We start from the raw sequence: 19827 nt of genomic DNA, 5'->3' as shown, positions 1-19827 counted from the left end.
AATGCTACAATTCCTAAGCGAAAACGAAGAGTACTGACGGGAGAAAAAATGGATGAAATCAGTGCATCATTTACATGCTCTCCTAATAAATTTCTAAGACGTGTTTCATAGGAAGTTAGTGTTTCAAAAACATCAGTCTTTACTGCTGCTAAACTTTTAAAATTAAAACTCTACAGAGTATAGCATAGAAAGCGGAAGTTTACGGATAGACGATTCCCGCAAGCGACACCACAGGCAGGCCGCTTTCCTGGCCCCACCCGTAGGCGAACGCTCTGTAGTTGAATAGCATAAATAGTGCTGATATAAAGATGAGTAATATAATTTATCCTAGAGATATCATTTGAATCTTGTATTGAAACTTGTCCTTATGTGTAACAAGTTTTATAGGATTGAAAACTTTTTAATCAAACAAATTTCCCTTTAGACTTCTCGACATTTATGAAACTGCGTAATAGCGTAATGCCAAAGAAGAAAAAGTAGTTCTGATTTCGAAGTACCGCCAACTTCTCATGCATTCATATACAGTATTATTCAATTCTGCAGTTGAATGGTCCTACAACGAGAGAAATCTATTCGGAATGAGAAATATTGTATTGCCTTTCGTTTCATGGCCACAAAAATTAAATTATGGTTTATTTAACGACGCTCGCAACTGCCGAGGTTATATCAGCGTCGCCGTGTGCCGGAATTTTGTCCTGCAGGTGTTCTTTTACATGCCAGCAAATCTACTAACATGAGCCTGTCGCATTTAAGCACACTTAAATGCCATCGACCTGGGCGGGATCGAATCCGCAACCTCGAGCACAAAAGGCCAGCGCTATACCCACTGCGCTACCGAAACTGACTAATCGCCACAAATTTGAAATATTGATGGATTTGAATTTTTGAGAGATAGGGGTACAGTAGAAGTTGAAAGTACTATACCGTACGTACAACTCGACAAAGAAACTAGTACCATACAACTCGACAAATTAATGTGTTATGATTAAAAAAAAACAGTAAATTTTTGTCGTCGAATAAATGTGGAAAAGGTTGATTAACATTCCCAAGAATGGATGCACTATCCTAAAACTATGGTATAAATTCATCGTATGAACTGATCCTTGTATTACTTAAATGTTCGTATATTGGTTAGCTTCTTTATCTGCGAAATAATGTGGCGGACATATGTTCTCGTTCGTACAGAATGGGTTTACATACCGTAACCAATTACACACTTTATTAGGTAAATGAATGATACGTTGTCATCATGCAGAAATTTTCGGCAGTAGTATGAACCTTCTAAGAACTGGTTTCGGTCTGCAAATTTAAGAAGTATTTTAGTGCTGAAAATGAAGTTTGAAATGATGACTGTAGTGAAATTATTGTAGAAGTGTGTGCATTGTATTCCCGCATTTTCATCAAGTCCTGCGAAATTGTTAATAGCTGTAGTTTGTGTTCACTGACGATCACTTCAAGAACTTAGTACAAGCTGTTTATAGATGACTTGTGTTATATTTTGTACAGCCCTAGACACAAGAAATGACCGATCTTGTGTAGCTTGAATTTGTCCAAGTTCACTTCGGGCAGCCCTGATTCACACGACTAGAGAAAGGGTGTTTACTTTGCACGTAATGTACTCCTTGAATGTATCTTTGTTATAGATTAGTTATAACTCTTGATCTGTATACAGACAGGAAAGGAAACAAACAGAATAAAGGAAAAACAGAGCAGAGTCGTGCGTAAGAAATTCCTTCACGTGTAAACCTAAGCTCTCGCGGAAACAACCGAAGTCTCCTGAAGGGACTTAGAATATGGTTGCCAGTCATTTTTTTTGTCTAAGGTGGTACACTGGTGGTTTTAATTCGTTGTTACTTTTATTAACATTATTATTATTATTATTATTATTATTACTATTATTATTATTATTATTATTATTATTATTATTATTATTATTATTATTATTAAGCATTAAAATATAACATTTTTATATTTCTACCACTTTCTGCTGTTTTCTGCCTCAGAAATAGATAGTAGCACAGTCTAGTGTATACAGTCGCGTATATACGTAGTAAATATGCAAACATTAGATAGTTGCTCACCACTAGGATCGCTAATATCGCCTCATTACAGGCAATGCAAAATAGTACCGTCACAGTCTATTGTTTCTAGCACCCTCAAAACTCAAGCTTCGTGACTGTATATAGTAGACTGTGGTAGTAGCATGAATGCATCATAAAGACTTAACTTTTCTATTAAAGCCAGAACAGATTTTTGTAAAAAAAAAAATTGTTAACTTACTTTGTATGAGATACCAGTACGAAACGATTTTGCGTCTACAAAATTTTAAATAATTAATTTCTTAAGTGTAATGATAAAACATACCAAATTGGTTTATTGAGACAACACCCTCTCTGTAATGCTTACCTTGGTGCGGCGCTCCTTATAGGCATATTGGTGCTGAACGCCGTGCACCTTCAGGCAATGTGACTCCAGTGAGCATCGCTGTGTGAATGACTTCTCGCAAAGGTTACACTTGTAAGGCCTCACACCTGTGACACAATAATTGGAAATGTCAAACTGAGGATCTTCTTCTTCGTCTTCTTTCGATTTCAATAAAGCAGTGAAATTACCACACATCAAATTGCAGACAATGATATCTTAAACCTGTAATATTATTCTTTTGTTCAAACCTATTTAAAAAATAATAATTAGCAGAAGACCTGGCTTATAATCCTAATCTAAACAAAAATCTTCTTTATTTCCTCCAAATCACATCCCTTCTAATTTCAATCCAAAACATAACATGTTTCGCCTTATTCCAAACCACTTCCTCTCTCTCTAGGTTTAGACTAAGTCCAAGCCACACCCCCTCTAGTTTTTAAATCCGAATAATAATACTTATAGCTTTTGTCCAAATCAAATTTCCTCAAATCCCAATGAAAGTCGTATCTCTTCTAGCTTAGCCCAAACACATCTCATCTCGTACTAGTCCGAAACCACATCGCTTCTAGTAATACAGGCTTTCTAGTACTAGTTCCTAGTCGTAAGTTTTTGCGTGGTTTAGTTATTTTTGTCTTGATGATTATTTAATTCATTATTCGTTCGCAGTAATAAGGTTTGTAAATTTTTGGGAGTTTGATTTGGTAATTTTGATTTAAAGTCAAAATCACTTTCCCTTTAGTCTAAATCTAGGTCACATCTCCATTAATCCTAATCAAATCCACGCCCCGTCTAGTCCTAATCCAAATTATGTCTCCTCTAAGTTACAGTTCAAACCACATCCACTCTAGCCGCACTTCAAACTACCCGTACAGCCTCTCCCCAGTTACAATTCAAACCATATCCCCTCTAGTCGCAGTCCAAACCACATGCCATCTAGTTCTAATTCAAACCGCATCCCTTTAGTCGCAGTCCAAACCATATTCGCTCTAATACCAGCCCAAACCGCATCCCATTTAGTCCCAATCCAAACCATATTCCCGCTAATTCCAGTACAAAACATGTCTCCTTTAGTCCCAGTCAAACCATCCCTCTAGCTCCAGTCCAAACTATACCTCTTCCAGTTCCGGTCAGAATCACATACCTACTATTCAGCCCCAGTCCAACCAGTTCCAGTTCTCTGATTTTTGACTATAATTCATTGTCTCCTAGTCATAACTCCTCATATCCTGCTACTCGATCCTTCATTCTTCTTGCACCGTGTTCTTCTGCTTTATCTTTCCACAACTGAACCACCGCGAAGTCACGACTCACCTGTGTGTGTGCGTGTGTGTCGCTTGAGGTCGAAGGTGTCGTTGAAGCCCTTGCCGCAGAAGGTGCACAGATAGCGCTTTATGTCGCTGTGGCACTTCATGTGCCGGTTCAACAGGCGCTGCAGGCTGAAGGACTTGGAGCACATCCTGCAGGCGAATCTGGCCGGATCGTCGGGGTTCGCACTCTGCTGTGCCGTGATATTGGGCTTGGTGTCAGTCTCCACGGCCACGCCGCTGCTACTGCTGCCCCCACGAGGAAGAGTCTCGTGACTCGCCAGTGGATTCTTGATCCCGTGGCCTCCGTTGACAAACTCGAGGGCCACGTCGCCTGGCAAACCCAACTGTCAACACGCAAACATTTCAGTTTTAGTTCTGTTGAAGGGGAAGTAATAATCCTCTGAACTTACCTGAAATGCAACCTATATCAGTTATGAGCGCCGCACAGGGCTTCTGCATTTATGTGATAATTGAATATGTGTACAAAAGAAAAGCGAAATGAGTAGGACGAACAACTTTTGCACTAAACGAAAGGCTGCGGGTAATGGGTTAGCAATCGGTTTTGATGGTCCAGTGGTTGCCGTAATGCTTCTGGACTTAAAGTACGAGAATATGATTCCAACCGAGGATGGAGTTCTAGAACAAATATCTTAACAAGAGAAGTACTCGAGTTGTCATTAAGAAATATTGGATATTTCTACATCATTAGCAAGAGCTAATGACGTAGTTATCGAATCTAGAAAGAAACATCTAATTTTTTGCTGCCTTTATTCTGAAATCATATTTGCACTTCGGACAAGTTTTGTGTACAATTATGCTGTATAGTTGTGACAATAGTGAGACGTTAGGTCACGCGAAGTATTACCGTCCAGAAAATGCTCCAAAGAACCAGAAACATCGAATTCGTGCCGGTGACTCGAAATGAACACATTCTAGCAAACCGAATCGATAGTCGAACTTGTTTGACGATTATAGTCCTCTGGCCTCATGCCTGGTTTAAAGAACGAATACTGCCGAGTGGAAAGCTATTCGACGAAGACAACGAGAAAGAAACAAATAAAAGATCGTATTCACAATCAGCCAAGTCTGTTGCAGAAGAAGGCGAATCTCCACAATAAGGCAAATCTGTTGAAGACGAAGGCAAATCTCGTAATCAGAATATGTGGTGGCCTCGTCGAAAAAGAAAGCTCGATAAATTGTCGCCATTACTGATGAGATGAAAGGAAAGGTTGCTTTTTCTCCCAGGAAAAAAGATGGAAGGTCTAAAATAAAAGATGACAAAAAATTCAAGCTCGATTCAAATATGGTAAGTGGCTTGAGACAAATCCATCGCTGGGAAAAGCAACTCGTACGAGGTGGCAATAGAGGAGATTTGTTGAACAAGTTGCTCTATTTGGTATTCTCGGACTTTGAAAATGCGGTAAATCTGAGTCATCCGATTCACGAGTCTGACATTCAAATTTGGCCCAGAGTGCAGGTGTTGCGTAGACCAGTCTCCCATGACGTACGTACCCTGGGCAACGACTCTGTCGGTAAATTGGAGTATTCACCTGGCTTAATATTGGTGAGTGACGAACAATTAAGTACCCGCCGTTAGTAAAAAATGTTTACGTACGGTGAAGTGTACTTTGATAACTGTTACAAATGATCACCTTTGTCATGTTTGGAATCCTATGTCGAACGCATTAACGTAAATTATATAACTGTATTGCGATTCATTTCGTACATAATATGATTAGTTTAAAGGTCGCCTCTGCTTAAACGCACTGGAAAATCAGATGTTTCTTTTTAGATTCGATAACTACTCTTCCTAATGATGTAGAAATATCCAATGTTTCTTTCTGACAACTCGAGTACTTCCCTTGTAAGTTGAATTCCATCGGATATTATTATTATTATTATTATTATATTGCGATTCAATAATATTATATTGCTATTCATATTATTATTATTATTATTATTATTATTATTATTATTATTATTATTATTATTATTATTATTATTATATCCAGTCGTCGACTATGAATTTATAATAAGTAGTCTTTATTAAAAACTAATAATATGCACAACTTTCAGCTATTTTTTATTATTTTATTCTGGAGGCCTGGCTCTGGATCTCGCATCTGCGTATTTATGGAATGATGATAATAGTGAGGGAAAACGCAAGAAAATGGATTCATAAGCTACGATAAAAATCATCTAGCGTAACTTTCTTTGGAAGGGACGTAAAAGTAAAACTAAAGTACTTGCCACGAAGTTAACCATATCTGGCAAAATTATCGGCTAGCTGTTCCTCGGTCTGTCAAGTTAGTCCCTGAACCATAACATCTAGTGAAGCAGCGATCTCTTAATGATCCTACGAGATGTACGGTAATGAAAGAGAGTACAAAGAATGTTTTCTCTGAATACTTAAGTTCCCCGCCATTGTTACATAAATGAGTCGTCTAGTGTCAAAGTCAGCTACATACACATTTTTTTTTTCCAATTGAGTTAATGCTGTATTTGCCATTTCTGTAAGTTTATCTATAGATCTGTGAAGAATTGAATTGCAAAAATTAATATCATTCCGTTTAAATTGAAGGTTGAAGTCCCGGTTAAGTGCAGAGTCAGCTACATCCACATATGCAGATTTTGTGCGAGTTTTAAAGAAATAAATCTGTATTTATTTTTTCTTAAATTTATTTACTTGTACTATTGAACAATTTTGTATTATCCATTTTTTTTGACTTGAAATCATAATTAAGTAGTTAATAAAGGATAATAGTTTGACATTTTAGGCATAATTACATTTTGTCATTCCAAAAATAGCTAAATCCACAGTGGTGGGTTCAAAGTAAAATAAAAAGTGTTTCCCGCCAAAAATGAGAAAGCTAGCAAATTTAAGTTTCCAGTGTTTCGTAACTTTATGGTGCCAAAGTAACAACATTTTTTTTTATAGAAAAGTCGTTGTTAAAATTAATTTCTTGTTAAATAATTTCCTCTTTATCTTCCGTGAAGTTAATTACATTATATAGCAGTCAGTTGATATAGCGGTGCACAATGTACATTGTAAAATCAGGACATTGCCACTACATCGCAACAACCAGGGAGGGGCGAGTCACCAAGGTCTTTGAAGAAGGTGCCCCGCGAGGAGGTAGACTTAATAACTGCTATACTTCCTGACTTGGCACCAAGCAAGGCAAACTAGCACGACCATACATAGTGACAACATGGCGATGGAATGTCAGACTCCTTCCTGAACAAATAACTGTCTTTGTATTTGATAATGCATATCACTTGCAACGATCGAGATTATAATTGGATAAATATATATGCGACAAATTCTATTGGCGTGTCAAATTCGATCGAAATATAGCTCATAATATCAGTCATAATGAATAGAATTAAATAAATGATAAATTGCATAGGCTCCAAAGAGCCTAAGAACAAGTTAAATAATATTGCCCATAAGACGCCAAAAAAAATCACAGCTGTACTGACTTATAGTTGTCCTCAGTGGCCTAGCCGTTACCATGCTAATCTTCAAATCTGGCCCAAAGCGAAGGATTTTAGAAGGTGATAAAGTTCTTAACATGGCTTTCTCCTGTAGGGAAGTAAAGTTGTGTGTCCCGTTTCGTACATTTACGACATGTAAAAGAACTTTATCCCTGGCAAAATTTGTCGGCCATTTCTCTTCCACGTTGAATTTCGATGTTGAATAACCTTTGCAGTTGAAAGCGTTGTGAATAAAACGCTACTTACTACTGCTGACTTTCAATAGCTGCAAAATCTAAGTGCCAGTAAATAAGTATAATGAAATAAAAAAATGACATACAGTATCTAAAAAAGTACACTACTGCAAGCCAAAGGGTAAGTGAGGTCAGAGCAGGCCTACAAAACGAAGTCTAAAAGAAGGAAAAAAATCTATTCTGTGTGATTGATTTAAATATTGGATTTGAAATATCTTGCTCATACTTTTAGTTATTAACTATATGAAATACTTACTAATATGTAATTAAAAAATTGTCCATAGCAATAGCCTAATGCACGAATGTCCTGACATAAACAACGAAGTGTAAACTAGTGTTCAAAGATATCTGACCCCTACTATTCAATAATGATCGATAATTTGTTCGTGTAAGTGTGGCTTTTTTTGTTACTACTTCTGTGAATAGATGACGAAGATAACATTCAGTGTCGCCAATAGCACATATACTAGTATTATAGAATTCAAAATTTCATCCTCCTCTAATGATTGTAAACAGCACTAGGTTTAGCGGTAAACTATTAATACTATCAATTATGAGAGTAATGTATACCGGTACTTATTCTGTATCAGCATTTTGCCGCCGAACAATTTTTTACCCATCCCAATAATAGTGTCACCTATTGAGAACTAGTGGAGCTATTTCACAGTTTGTCAATTTGTTATATGTTTGGGTCTGAAGTTAGAAAGTTCGCTTACACGATCAGAAAGTTGTAGGTCAGATATATTTGAACGCCGGTGTACCTATATTTTTAATATATTTCAGACATATTCGCAATTTTTTATCAAACGTGTTCACAAACGTTTTTTGTTTCTACTGTAAAGTAGGCCCTTGAAATTAAAGTCATTTAATCAAAATTGAAATACATTTAAAATGTATTAATGAAACTACTTACTTTCCAAAGCTCAGCACTTCAGAAGTTATATACACTTTAATTGGTATGTTCAGGGTGTCCGACAAGTTCCGTATCATAGGTTAAATCATAAAATATGTTCAATATGACCTCGATTTCCAAACATGTCTGCAGGCGGAATTTCATGTTATTTACAACGCGGTGTAGCATGTCCGCGGTGATTTCGACTATCCACCGTTCGGGGAAGTTGTCGAGCCAATTCCGTACAGGTGTGATATGTGATGGAGCACCATCCTGCATGAACCATTCTTGTCTTTCGCCTAGCAGATCCAATTCCGGTATCATCTTATGTCACATCTCTGCGAAATTAGCTTGACTACCAGCGTATTCCGAATCTCACCGGACCGGTGGACAACAATGACGTCACGCTGCAGCGAAATAGGAACAAAACTGCTGGAAGGTTCGATGGCTATCATGGCGACTGTACAAGTTGTTGCCTCTGCTACGCTAGCAAGATTTTGCGAAATTTCCGTACTGTCATCTCTTTCAAAGAAAAGAGAGCATAAACAATTTATCTCTTGAACTAGTAGTAATAACTGGTCCGTTGATATGTTCGCTCATAAGCCATTAACATATTGTTTTTACGTTGTGCTCATTACAAACAATACAGCAGAACAAAAGCAAAACACACCGTCATGACACAACAGTGCACGATGTCATTCGTCTGCTAATTCCCGCCCTATACAAGAACCAATCAGATTCACTGATGGCGGCTGATGGAGACTGCCACCACCTTTGCAAGCTGATGGAACCGGTGCGATACCGGTGGAGCATCAGTGACGTCATCGTTGAAATTCGGAACACCGTGATGCCATCAGATTGCTCAGCGCTGAGATTCGGAATATGCTCTATGACTTCCCTCATTGATGGATAGGTCGCAGAAGAGACAGAGAGAGAGAGAGAGAGGAGAGAGAGAGAGAGAGAGAGAGAGAGAGAGAGAGCTCTCAGGTGTCTCACCTAAATCCATATGACTTTGTTTTCTGGAATTATCTTTAAGAAAAAAGTATATGACGTGAAGACTCGTGACCTGCAACATCTACGAACAAGGATCGAGGAAAATTGTAGCCGACTTGCTTCACCGCGTTGCAAATAACATGAAGCTCCGCCTCCAGACATATTTGCAAATCTGAGGGAGTCATATTGAACATATTTTATGATTTAGCCTGTGATGCGGGACTTGTTGGACACCCTGTAGTTATTTGATACATAATTACAGTAACTGCATTTACGTTGAACTAGAAATCTGAGATTTATAATGGACATGTTGCTATCCTTTTATCAGAGGTGCCCACAATCTTATCGTGGTCACATTTCACCGTTTGGACATCGAATGTATTTCTTCTTTCATCTCTCGTCATAAAAAGTTATCTAAACACTAGTTCCACACAGAGTAATTTCTTTTTCTTCATTGTTATATGTACAGTAAAGTCCGAATGCCACCCGAAAACGAAAATATCAAATTCGTTATAAAAATACGAGGTATAGTAGAGTACTGGATTCGCACTCAGAAGGTCCGAAGCTAAGGCTTTTTGTGGTTCCCCTAGTTTTTACAAGTGCGGCCTGGGACATTGCAGCTGAACTCTCCGTTCCAGAATATTAAGATGGACCTGCTCAGCCTGATAGCAACTCACCCTTTGTTGCAGGATGTTTACTCGGACCTGCAGCGAAGGAATGCTGGCAATATCAGTTGCGCTGGAAGAAGCTCCTCCAGAATCGCGGCGAGCTCCTACGCTGGCCGGAGGCGACAGGGAACCCGTCGTGCCATCCAGGCTACAGCCGGGAGACGGCAGTGACATTGTAGGGGAGTCCAGGTCTGCGAAGTTGAGTCCCGGCGAAAGCAGTGCCTGCTGGTGCTGTTGCTGGTGCTGGGACTGCTGCATCTGTACCTGCACCTGGTGGTGAGCGAACCAATGTCATTATTAAATATTATGATGTAATAAGCAATGCGTCGATTATATTTTAAAATGTTCTTTTTATGTGGAGTCTTATTGCCCGGCTGCACCCCAACCTCGTAAAGCTGTGCGCCTTTGCCGGGGAAACTATATGCCGGGTTCGTTACCGTGAATTTAACTTACAGTGAAATCTCGATTCCTTCTTCGATGTACCTATGCTTCGAACCTTGTAACATTGTCCCCAGGAACAAGAACAAGTTTTTGCCGCGTGATATTAAACACTTGTCTTTAAAACAAAACACCCATTATAATTCTTGCACCTTACGAAGTGCTACTCAATAAGATACAATCAATATATTTCCGAACTGTACTTGTATTTATTGTACCGTTAAACATATATGTGCGTGTCACTGAAGATCATTGTTTCCATGCCTATTGAGTCAGTCTATCAAACAGCGTCAGATTGCCTTTATGAACTGAGCTTCTACATGTGATTTTTTGCGAACATGTCATAGACCTATTGCGATTTTTCCTGGAAACTCTCCATATACGCCTTACGGCTAGTCTTCTTCTCTACCTTTTAAATGATGCATTTAGTATAGAATTCAAGGCGTTTCCCTGGTTCTAGACAACTTGTCATTCCCTATGTCCTGTGTGTTGCCTTCATTCAGGGCAGTCCGAAAACTTATTGATTTCCTCTTTTATGCAAACTGGTAGTGGTAAGAACCTGCCCCGCTAGATGTGTCTTGGTGTAGACCTATCTAACTACAGTACAAACCTGCTACTGGCGTCTTTATAGGTGCACGTGTTTCGGTGTTTAGCTGTGTTATTTACACAGTATTCTTGTGTTTCTATGATTCTTGAAATGTTTGATGTTAAGGAGCAAAAACGCTACAGACGTTTTGAGACACATGTAGGGAAATGTGAGGGGCAAACGGCCTGAGATATGAAAGAACAGACTGGACCGTAACAATGCGCTACGTACACATCGCTCGTTCTGAGAAACTTCGGGAAAAAGAAAATAACATGACCACTGCCCCCCTCTTACTACTTGTCTGACCTGGGCTCTGTGATTCCTACCTTTTCCCAGAAATGAAACTAAAGCTGAAAGGACGGCCTTCCGATTCTCTTGAAGAGATTCAAAGGAATCGCAGAAGGTGCTGAACGCGCTTTCGTTGCGCCGGCAGACTTCAACGAGTGCTTCCAAAAATGGGACACAAGTCCCAAGTGACTATTTTGAAGGTGATGGTGAAAATTAGCACTTAAATCAAGTATTAGTGTTTCATGAGCAAATTCTCGGATATTTTGGATAGTCCCTGTATGTTTTAAATCGCAGAAGATAGAATCCTAATTCTCGACCAATCACATTGCCATCTCGTCTACACTTGTGGAGTAACGGTTAGCGCGTCTGATCGCAAAACCAGGTGCCCCGGGTTTGAATTCCGGTCGGGGCAAGTTACCTGGTTGAGGTTTTTTCCGGAGTTTTCCCTCAACCCAATACAAGCAAATGCTGGGTAACTTTCGGTGCTGGACTCGGGACTCATTCCACTGGCATTATTACCTTCATTTCATTCAGACTTTAAATAACCTAAGATGTTGATACAGCGTTGTAATATAAGCCCTAATTGACATCTAGATCATTGCGAACATGCATAGCCCAGGGCTGAGCACCAAGAGCGAATTCTACTCACGGGGATCCATATGACTTCTCTTCAACCCCTTTCTTCCTCGCCAAACACTGCGCAGCGTTGATGCCGCGACGGATGAATATTAAGCGCGGGACACATATGGTATATACAATTATTTTATTTTCTGTAGGATAGTTTTTTTTGTTCCTTATTTTATATTCGGTTTGTTTATATTTGAGTAACGATTACGAAATTTTACATTACCAACATTTTTTCAAATACATGGCACACCGTATTATGCGATTACGCGATACGTATTTAAACAGTTTCTACCGTAGTTCGTTATTTAACGACGCTGTATCGACTACTAGGTTATTCAGCTTAGATAGAATTAGTGATAGCGAGATCATATTTGGTGAGATGTGGTCGGGGATTCGTCATAGTATTACCTGACATTCGCCTTAACGTTGGGGAAATCTCTAAAAGAAACAGCCGGTAATCAGACCAAATGGAAATCGAACTCGTGCTCGAGCGCAGCTCCGGATCCATATTGAAGCAATATGTCATGGACTTTGTAAATATCAGAAACTGGTGCTGTTAATATAGGCCTAAATAATAAATGGACATTTTCGCACCAGTTTCAGTACCTTTCTTTTTGAAGATTAAAATATTATTCTGAACACTCTCTCTAAAGTCAATATTTTAGTTTCTTTGAGGTATACTTTATTTTTATTGCGTGTCTTTCTTCTCTCCTCCTATTTCCTGGTATCACACACGCGCTTGTCAATCTAACGTATTTTTTGACTTGTGGGATGTTACCTGCACTTGATTGATTCTGGATCCCTATCCTGTTACCAATTGAAATTAATGTCAATTCCAATTCCACTATAGTGGGACTTTCGTGCTTGAGTTGATGTTATTATCTGCCAGTTGCAACAAGTAGCTTGACCATCCATCCTTTACATACCTAAAAGTTTTCAGGTGGTTTAGTAATACAAAAGAATAACTGTACTTACTATTAATGATCCGTACAAACTTAAGGTTGACATTCTTTAACCTCTAAATTTAAACAATGGCGACACCTTTACTTTCTATTCATTATCAAGTAGGCTACAGTTCTAAGAACAAGACTTGCTTCTAGGAAATGTAATTTTGAACTGCAACTCAACTGAAATCTTAAAATTCAAATATAATTTGAGTTTCTACAGCAGAAAGCCATTAGATCCATATTCCCTCCGAATAGCCTGGGCATATCACCAATTTATTTCTCTTAATCTCTAAATGGAATTTAATTCAAATTTTATATTTGAATGTGATTAAGAGTTTCTTCAGTGGAAATCTATCGTATATAAACTCGCTCCACCGAACATCGCTAAATTGTCCGTAAACCTCACGTTTAGGCCTATCACTCCTATCCTAACTCTAATTAAACGGATAGATATTCATTCCAAGGAGTCCGCCGTTGTGCTTATGTGGATAGCGTGTTCGCTTCTCAACCAAGCTGTACATGGTTCGATTTCCAGCGTGAGCAATGTAAGAGATTTATGTTCCGTCCGTTGGACTACTGTCAACCTCTGAGGAGTTTAGTGCTGAGAGAAATGCGGTTCCGACTAGTTTAGCGCGGTACTGGAGTGGGAGGGAACAGTGACAGCGGCAGTCTGGAAGGAAGTACAATCATACTGAAAACATTTCACTGGTATAGAATACCTAACACGCGCACACAGTCACACACTACTACAAACTAAAGACTGCATATTTTTGGACGATTAATACTTCCCACTCCGCTCGGCTCGGCTTGGCTGTAGTAATAAAAGAATCTATCTGCATTCCCCCCGCACCGATGGCAAGAATACCTCAGGTCTCAGCGCTAAACTCGTCGGAGAAAGACAGTAGGTATTTGTTATAAGAACAAGAAAAGGAAAGCCTGCAATGTGTGACTGGCGTGCGTTCGTCCATGGCTACGTATCCCTTCCCCCTACACCGCATTGGAGTGTAAGGAGATAGAAAAGGAGGAGTTAAACAGAAAATTACAGAACGCTGCATTGAACAGTTTTAACTTAACCTTCATCATACCGAAATGAGCCATATAACGCATGACGACAATCTTGACGATAATATAAAGATACTTAATAGCACTGATTAATTATCTTTAAAGTGCGCTCCACAAAGATCATATTAAGCTACCGAATGTGTAGCTCAGGAATAACAAGATGAACCCTTCCGGGATGCTCTCGGGCGAGAATTCTAATCTCGCTTGTCCTGTATACTTGGTTGGACTTTAACCCCCCCCCGTTATTCCCAATTATAAAGAGAATGTCGGGTAATCCTATGGCGAATCCTGTGGCTCATGCCGTTATCACCAATTCCACATACGCTAGATAAGAGTGCAGTTGATACAGCGTCGTTAAATTGATAAAAATCGCTATAATTTTTAATTAGCCTCTATTGTTTCAATGGATTGTCATAAAGGTTACACATAAATGATTTTTCTCGGCTTGTTGGAATATTTTTTTCCTTGTGTCAGACTTCTGAGACACAGAATTTAACAGGGATGAAATCGGGATTTCTCTTGGCTTGCAAGTCTTTACTATTAATCCGATATATGTGTTTTTTTAATTCTCTGACTACCAATTTTGAGGTTCCAACTTCAACAATGTTTACCATTCAGGATAAAATTGAAGTAACGATAAGGACACTAAACTTATCATGCTAGTTGTCAATCGAGAATTTGATTAATTTCCCACTTCCAGTGATTTTCTAGCAACAAATGATGAACTCTTATCAGTTATCATTTGAAATGTAAAGAACATCTTGAGGAAACTCTAACTTGGTGACAAAAAATAACATGTCCGTCAAAGAAGAAGAGAACCTGTTAGAATAAAATGATCTTCTGATTCTAGCTTAAAAATCGTGTTTCCTACAAAGACGTGTTGCAGTCTTGGGTTGCATGCACAACCATGTATCCCAATGTTTTCTGAATTACACTACTACACTTGAATGTCATTTGCATCAACATAATGTGTCCAGTGCACATTTTCTGCTTTCACCTTCTTGAATAACAAATACAGAAATAAATTTAATGTTGAGCTAAACTTGCGACTTAACAGTATCTGCAATTGAGCCAGACTTCGCAAAACTGACGGCTAAAAGGCGATATCAACTATCCGTTTGACAATGTTGTGGTAAGTCAAAACTAATTTCATTTTTGACAGAAAAGCATAAAATATCTTTGTATTTATGTATTTTTAGTTTATATTCGAAAGGTAAAATTAAAATTTAATATCGCTATCAATTTATTAAGGAAGCTTAATTCATTACACTATGCAAATATGTAATAAGTAGAACATGTTTATGGACCTAAATTTTGCAAAACATTTGGGGGGGGGGGGAAGGTCCGCCAGAATGAAGTAATGAACTTTAAGGGGTCTGTGACATTCAAGAGGTTGTGAAACTACTGTTCTACGGCATTTATTTTGGTACAGCTCTTTCAATTTAGTTACAAGCTTTTCTTTTCGTGTGACTGTAACCCCATGAACGTGCATGACTATTTCTGCTACGTGATGATTGTAGATGTTTGATAGCAAATACGTAACGTAAGGTAGAGGAAAGAGGTTTCATTCTGTTTAGGTGTTAATTATTTTGTACACACACTTTCCCTCTAACTCTTCCTATTTCTGACCCTCCAGTATTTCTATGTTCCTAGCTAGCTACGTTTCAAGAACTCCACATGAAAAAACTTATCCACCCATGAGCCAGTTGACGCTAGAGGACGTGTGCAGCGCGACTGTAAGCTAAATTTTTCTCTCTGAGTACTCTTTTCTGCACGATAACACAACAATGCTGTTAATTTTCATGTGCGCCCATTGTAGAAGAGTATGTTCCGAGAAGGAAACAGAAAAAGAGTGTGCTGAGGGCCAAATCGCTGAACAAAAGTATAGAATTTGAATCTCAACATGTTTAATGACATGATTTTAACATCTTAAAGTTACATATTATTTCTTTTGTAATCCCTCAGGTAGAATCCTCATTGACACTGAGTACTTTGCTACGGTCTGGTGAACATTGCCTCTGAAATCTCTTCACTAATTCTTTTCAAACAAAACGAAGGTTAGCTATAGTAAACTACCCGGAGGAAACAAAACCTGAGGGGCGCGCACAGATAACCACCCCTTCCATTTGAAATAGTATACCTTATATTAAGCAAAATGTCTCTGAATTCCAAAGCATTCTAAACGAGGGACTTATATCACATATTCTTAGACATAACAAATGAGAAATAATCATCTCATTTTTAACTTTTCGACCATTAAAATCCGGGGCTATCTTATTAGAAATATTTAAGAATTTTATGCAGGAACTAGTAATACAATCGCTATTTCTAAACTCGTGTGTATTCCTAGGTTGTCTGCATCCATCCTCTAATGTCTTTCAGTTTATAACTTCAAACAAGGCTCATAATAACAATGGATGAATGATAAATGAAGTTAACCACTGTTCTGGGGTTCTGTACCTGCTTAATCCGCATTATCCCATTTGTGTCAGGCGAAGAATGAAGCAGAAATTTAAAGGCCGATGAGCAATGAAGGAGCATTTTCTTGCAGAGCAGTACTATACTGTGGTACTACATACGACTCCAATGAAATCAATGATCTATCCAGAGAAAGGTTTACAAGCTTAATCGAGATTTGCTCGTACTCCATGTTAAAACAGTTGTGTGTCTTGGTCATTGCGTAACCCATTATTAAAGAATTAGCATTATAGATCTTCTATAAAGGACACACAATGAGAGTAACGGAGTTGGTACCGGCACTTTGCCGTGTTGCTATTTAAAGCCTTGGTTTTTCTAAACCGACGCATACGACGTGCGAGTGCGAGTTGCGAGGCCCGCACAAATCCGGACTACACGAGAGTGAGTGGTTTCTGTAACTGCGTACCTCGCACCTATAGAAACCACTCACTATCTCTCGTGTAGTCCGGATTTGTGGGAGGCGGGCCTCGCACCTCGCACGTCCCATGCGTCGATTCAGGAAAATCAAGGCTTTAAACAGCACAACAGACATTTATCCATGCGTTAATTTGAACAAACTGTTACGCTGCATAATAGGATTTGAGGAAAGAGATGGAATAAGCTCATTAATAAATCTCGATCTGCAAAATTTCCATCATGAAACATGACTCCACCGACAGACGTGGATGAAGCAAAGTCTAAGTTTATTTCCTATGTAGAATACAGTTTAGCCGCTTCTTTGTCTCAACACTAGTGCGCTGGTATTCCATCCAGACGGTCCGGGTTCGATCGTAACTGAATTTATGGCGTATGAAACAGATCTTGAGTTTTTCTCGGGGTACTCCCGCTTTCCTCTTTCATTTCACCAACACACTCCACCCCCTTATTTCATTCATCATCTGCAATAGTAAAAAACAGGCTGTAATGGTCTAAACACATGTGTATAGCCACCTTTCAGCTATTTTTATTTGTTCTGAAGGACTGGCTCAGACCTCATAGAGTAACCATAGAATAAGGGTGTTTGTGGAATATTGGTTGAATGATAGGGAGGACGGGAGAAATCCGAGAAAACCCATCAGCGCCCACTTTGTCCACTACAAATTCCTTCATAATCCAGATGAGGCTCAACCCGGATCGCCACGGTGGAAAAGGCATAGAGGATAATCATTCGACCACGGGCGAGCCAATCGTTGTACTGTATATGGGCATAGTGCGTAAAATGAACCATGTAAACGTAAGTAAATGAATCCGTCCCAGATCTGAGTCTTGTAATGCCAATCCAAGAATATAGGGAAACAAACAGAATTTCAAGAAAACCACCATAGAATCTTACATTATTCACACACAGAACATGTGGGTACTTTTTTCATTAAAAAACTAGAAGCTAGCAGCACAATAAATAGGCTGCTGGCAATATTACGAAATTTCAGAGATCAGGCCTTGAGATAATTGCTTCTGTTGAGACTGATATCGTGGATTTCTTCAGTTCCACTCTTGGTAAGGAAATGCAAATTTCTCTTATTTTCCAAAGGACCTATTTTGTGTCCTATGCTAACCATATGACTAAAGAATTTCTTCATTTTTAATTATTTAGTATAGGTTCAAAATTATCACGATATGGAAGACTGACTGAAATTTATCCAAATTTAATAGTAAGTATTTTTATTTCCTGGTGATGTCACATGGTTCACTATTTTAAGAAAATCGGTAGCTCATAAATATTGATTTAATACAGTATTGTAGGCGTATAGAATCTCATTTAACTATGGTTGTCTTCAGAATTTACATCATGTAAAGTTATCCTCGGTTTCAAAAAGTTTGAGAAACTCACCTGCAGCTGCTGCATGGGTTCCTGCTGGGCACTCGACGAAGAGATGTGCAGGGCGAGTTCGGGGCGCTCCTTGGGCAGGTTGTGGAAGGAGCTGCTGGTCTGGGCGCCGTTGCCGTCGCTGAACAGGGCGTTCTTTGTGAAGTGCGTGGGCGCCGCAAAATTGCGCGAAGTGTCGCTATAGCGCTGCAGCGCGGTGCTGTGCTCGGGGAACGGATCCACGGCGGGCTCGACGGGCCCCGGAATGGGAGGCTCCGACGGCAGCAGATTGTCGGGCGACGAGCTCACTCGCTGCAGGAACAGTTCGTCGCTGAGACTCTCCAGCAGAGCAGTGTGGTCTGCGGGACTCGAGAAGGTCAACGTGGCCGTGAACTGCAGGGGATCCACTACAGTTCCTGTCGCCATGTCCACCAGCATAGAGTCTTCGCCGTACTGCTGTCCCGGTCCGCCGTAGCTGCCCAGGATAGCATCGTCTTCGTCGTCTTTGACAGTTATGAGGCCGTAAGATGCGCCCACGTTTTGAAGCAGCGAATACTGCTTGGAGGCCCCCGGGTAGCCGCCTAAACCACCCCCACCCCCTCCCTCTTGTCCCTGTCCAGTGTCACAGTCCATTGGCAGCTGCATCATGCCGTAGCTGCCCGAACCCCCACCACCAACACCCCCGTATTGCTGACCATTGCTAAAACCGCTACTGCCGTTAAGCCCTCCGCCTTTCAGAGACTCGTAGAACGGCGGCAGAGATCCTGTTGGCGGACTATTAGGCCCGTAATTGTTGCCACCACCTCTGCCGCCTCCTCCTCCTCCAGGATTCATGGAGCCCCCACCTCCAGGACCTCCCCCACCTCCCAACAGACCGCCACCGCTCCCAGACAATCCGCCGCCCCCGCCATATGAGCCTTGTGACATGGATCCCGATCCTCCGCCGCTGTTTTGATGACCCCCGCCGCCCCCACTGCCGCCTCGACTGTGTCCCGCGGCACGCTCACGTGGTTGACCGTTTCCGAGGCGCGCGAGGGGCGGCAGACGCAGCGCCTGGAGGCTCTTAACCGTGACGGTGAGGCGTCGAGGTTCGTCGGGACGTTTCTTGGGCACGTGGTAGTCTATCGGCGCCTCTTGTTCGGGTTCCGGAGTCGGGGGCGGCGCCGGTTTCGGCGTGCGCTGGATTACGGAAACCTGCTGGCAGCGCGGCGGCGCCGGCGGGGGTGGAGGCGGAGGAGGGGAAGGCGCATACTCCTTGCGCTCCGCTCGGGTCGGGATGTGACCTCTGTAAGGGACGTCGCCTCCCAGGATGGAGGAGATGAAACGTCCTCCCGGTGGCTTGGTCGCCGGGGCTGGGGAAGGCGAGCGGGTTTTGTTGCTGTCAGGCGTGAGGGGCCGCCCGAATAGCTCTGAACTGTTGCCATCTGGCGTCGTTTGTTTGCAGCGCTCTGAAACGATAGAAATTTTGAAGTTCAAGCATACTTCTCATACTTATATAAAATGTGGCTATTGTTGTTCCCCTACTATGTAAAAGCGTTTGAGGTGGAAATTTGGCCATCTTGATATTAACTTTTGCTTTTCATAAGCCAATTTTTTGTGGAGT

At 40.4% G+C, this 19827-nt stretch overlaps 1 protein-coding gene across 2 annotated transcripts in view; it reads right to left on the bottom strand.

Annotated features, from left to right (window-relative positions):
• Positions 1 to 19827, bottom strand: part of LOC138706057 (transcriptional regulator ovo-like) — a 97646-nt gene that overhangs the window by 7022 nt on the left and 70797 nt on the right. The window contains exons 2-5 of one of the 2 annotated variants that reach the window (XM_069834962.1): positions 18249 to 19672; positions 10022 to 10282; positions 3736 to 4075; positions 2407 to 2531 (exon numbers count right to left, since the gene is read on the bottom strand). In XM_069834962.1, coding sequence (XP_069691063.1) covers positions 2407 to 2531; positions 3736 to 4075; positions 10022 to 10282; positions 18249 to 19672 — 2150 coding nt within the window. The remainder of the gene's footprint in view (positions 1 to 2406; positions 2532 to 3735; positions 4076 to 10021; positions 10283 to 18248; positions 19673 to 19827) is intronic. The other variant, XM_069834963.1, reaches the window with a different exon arrangement.

The sequence above is a fragment of the Periplaneta americana genome, chromosome 9 (assembly GCF_040183065.1).
Source record: "Periplaneta americana isolate PAMFEO1 chromosome 9, P.americana_PAMFEO1_priV1, whole genome shotgun sequence".
In the NCBI taxonomy this organism is placed as follows: domain Eukaryota; kingdom Metazoa; phylum Arthropoda; class Insecta; order Blattodea; family Blattidae; genus Periplaneta; species Periplaneta americana.
This window is presented reverse-complemented; position numbering and strand designations above follow the sequence as displayed.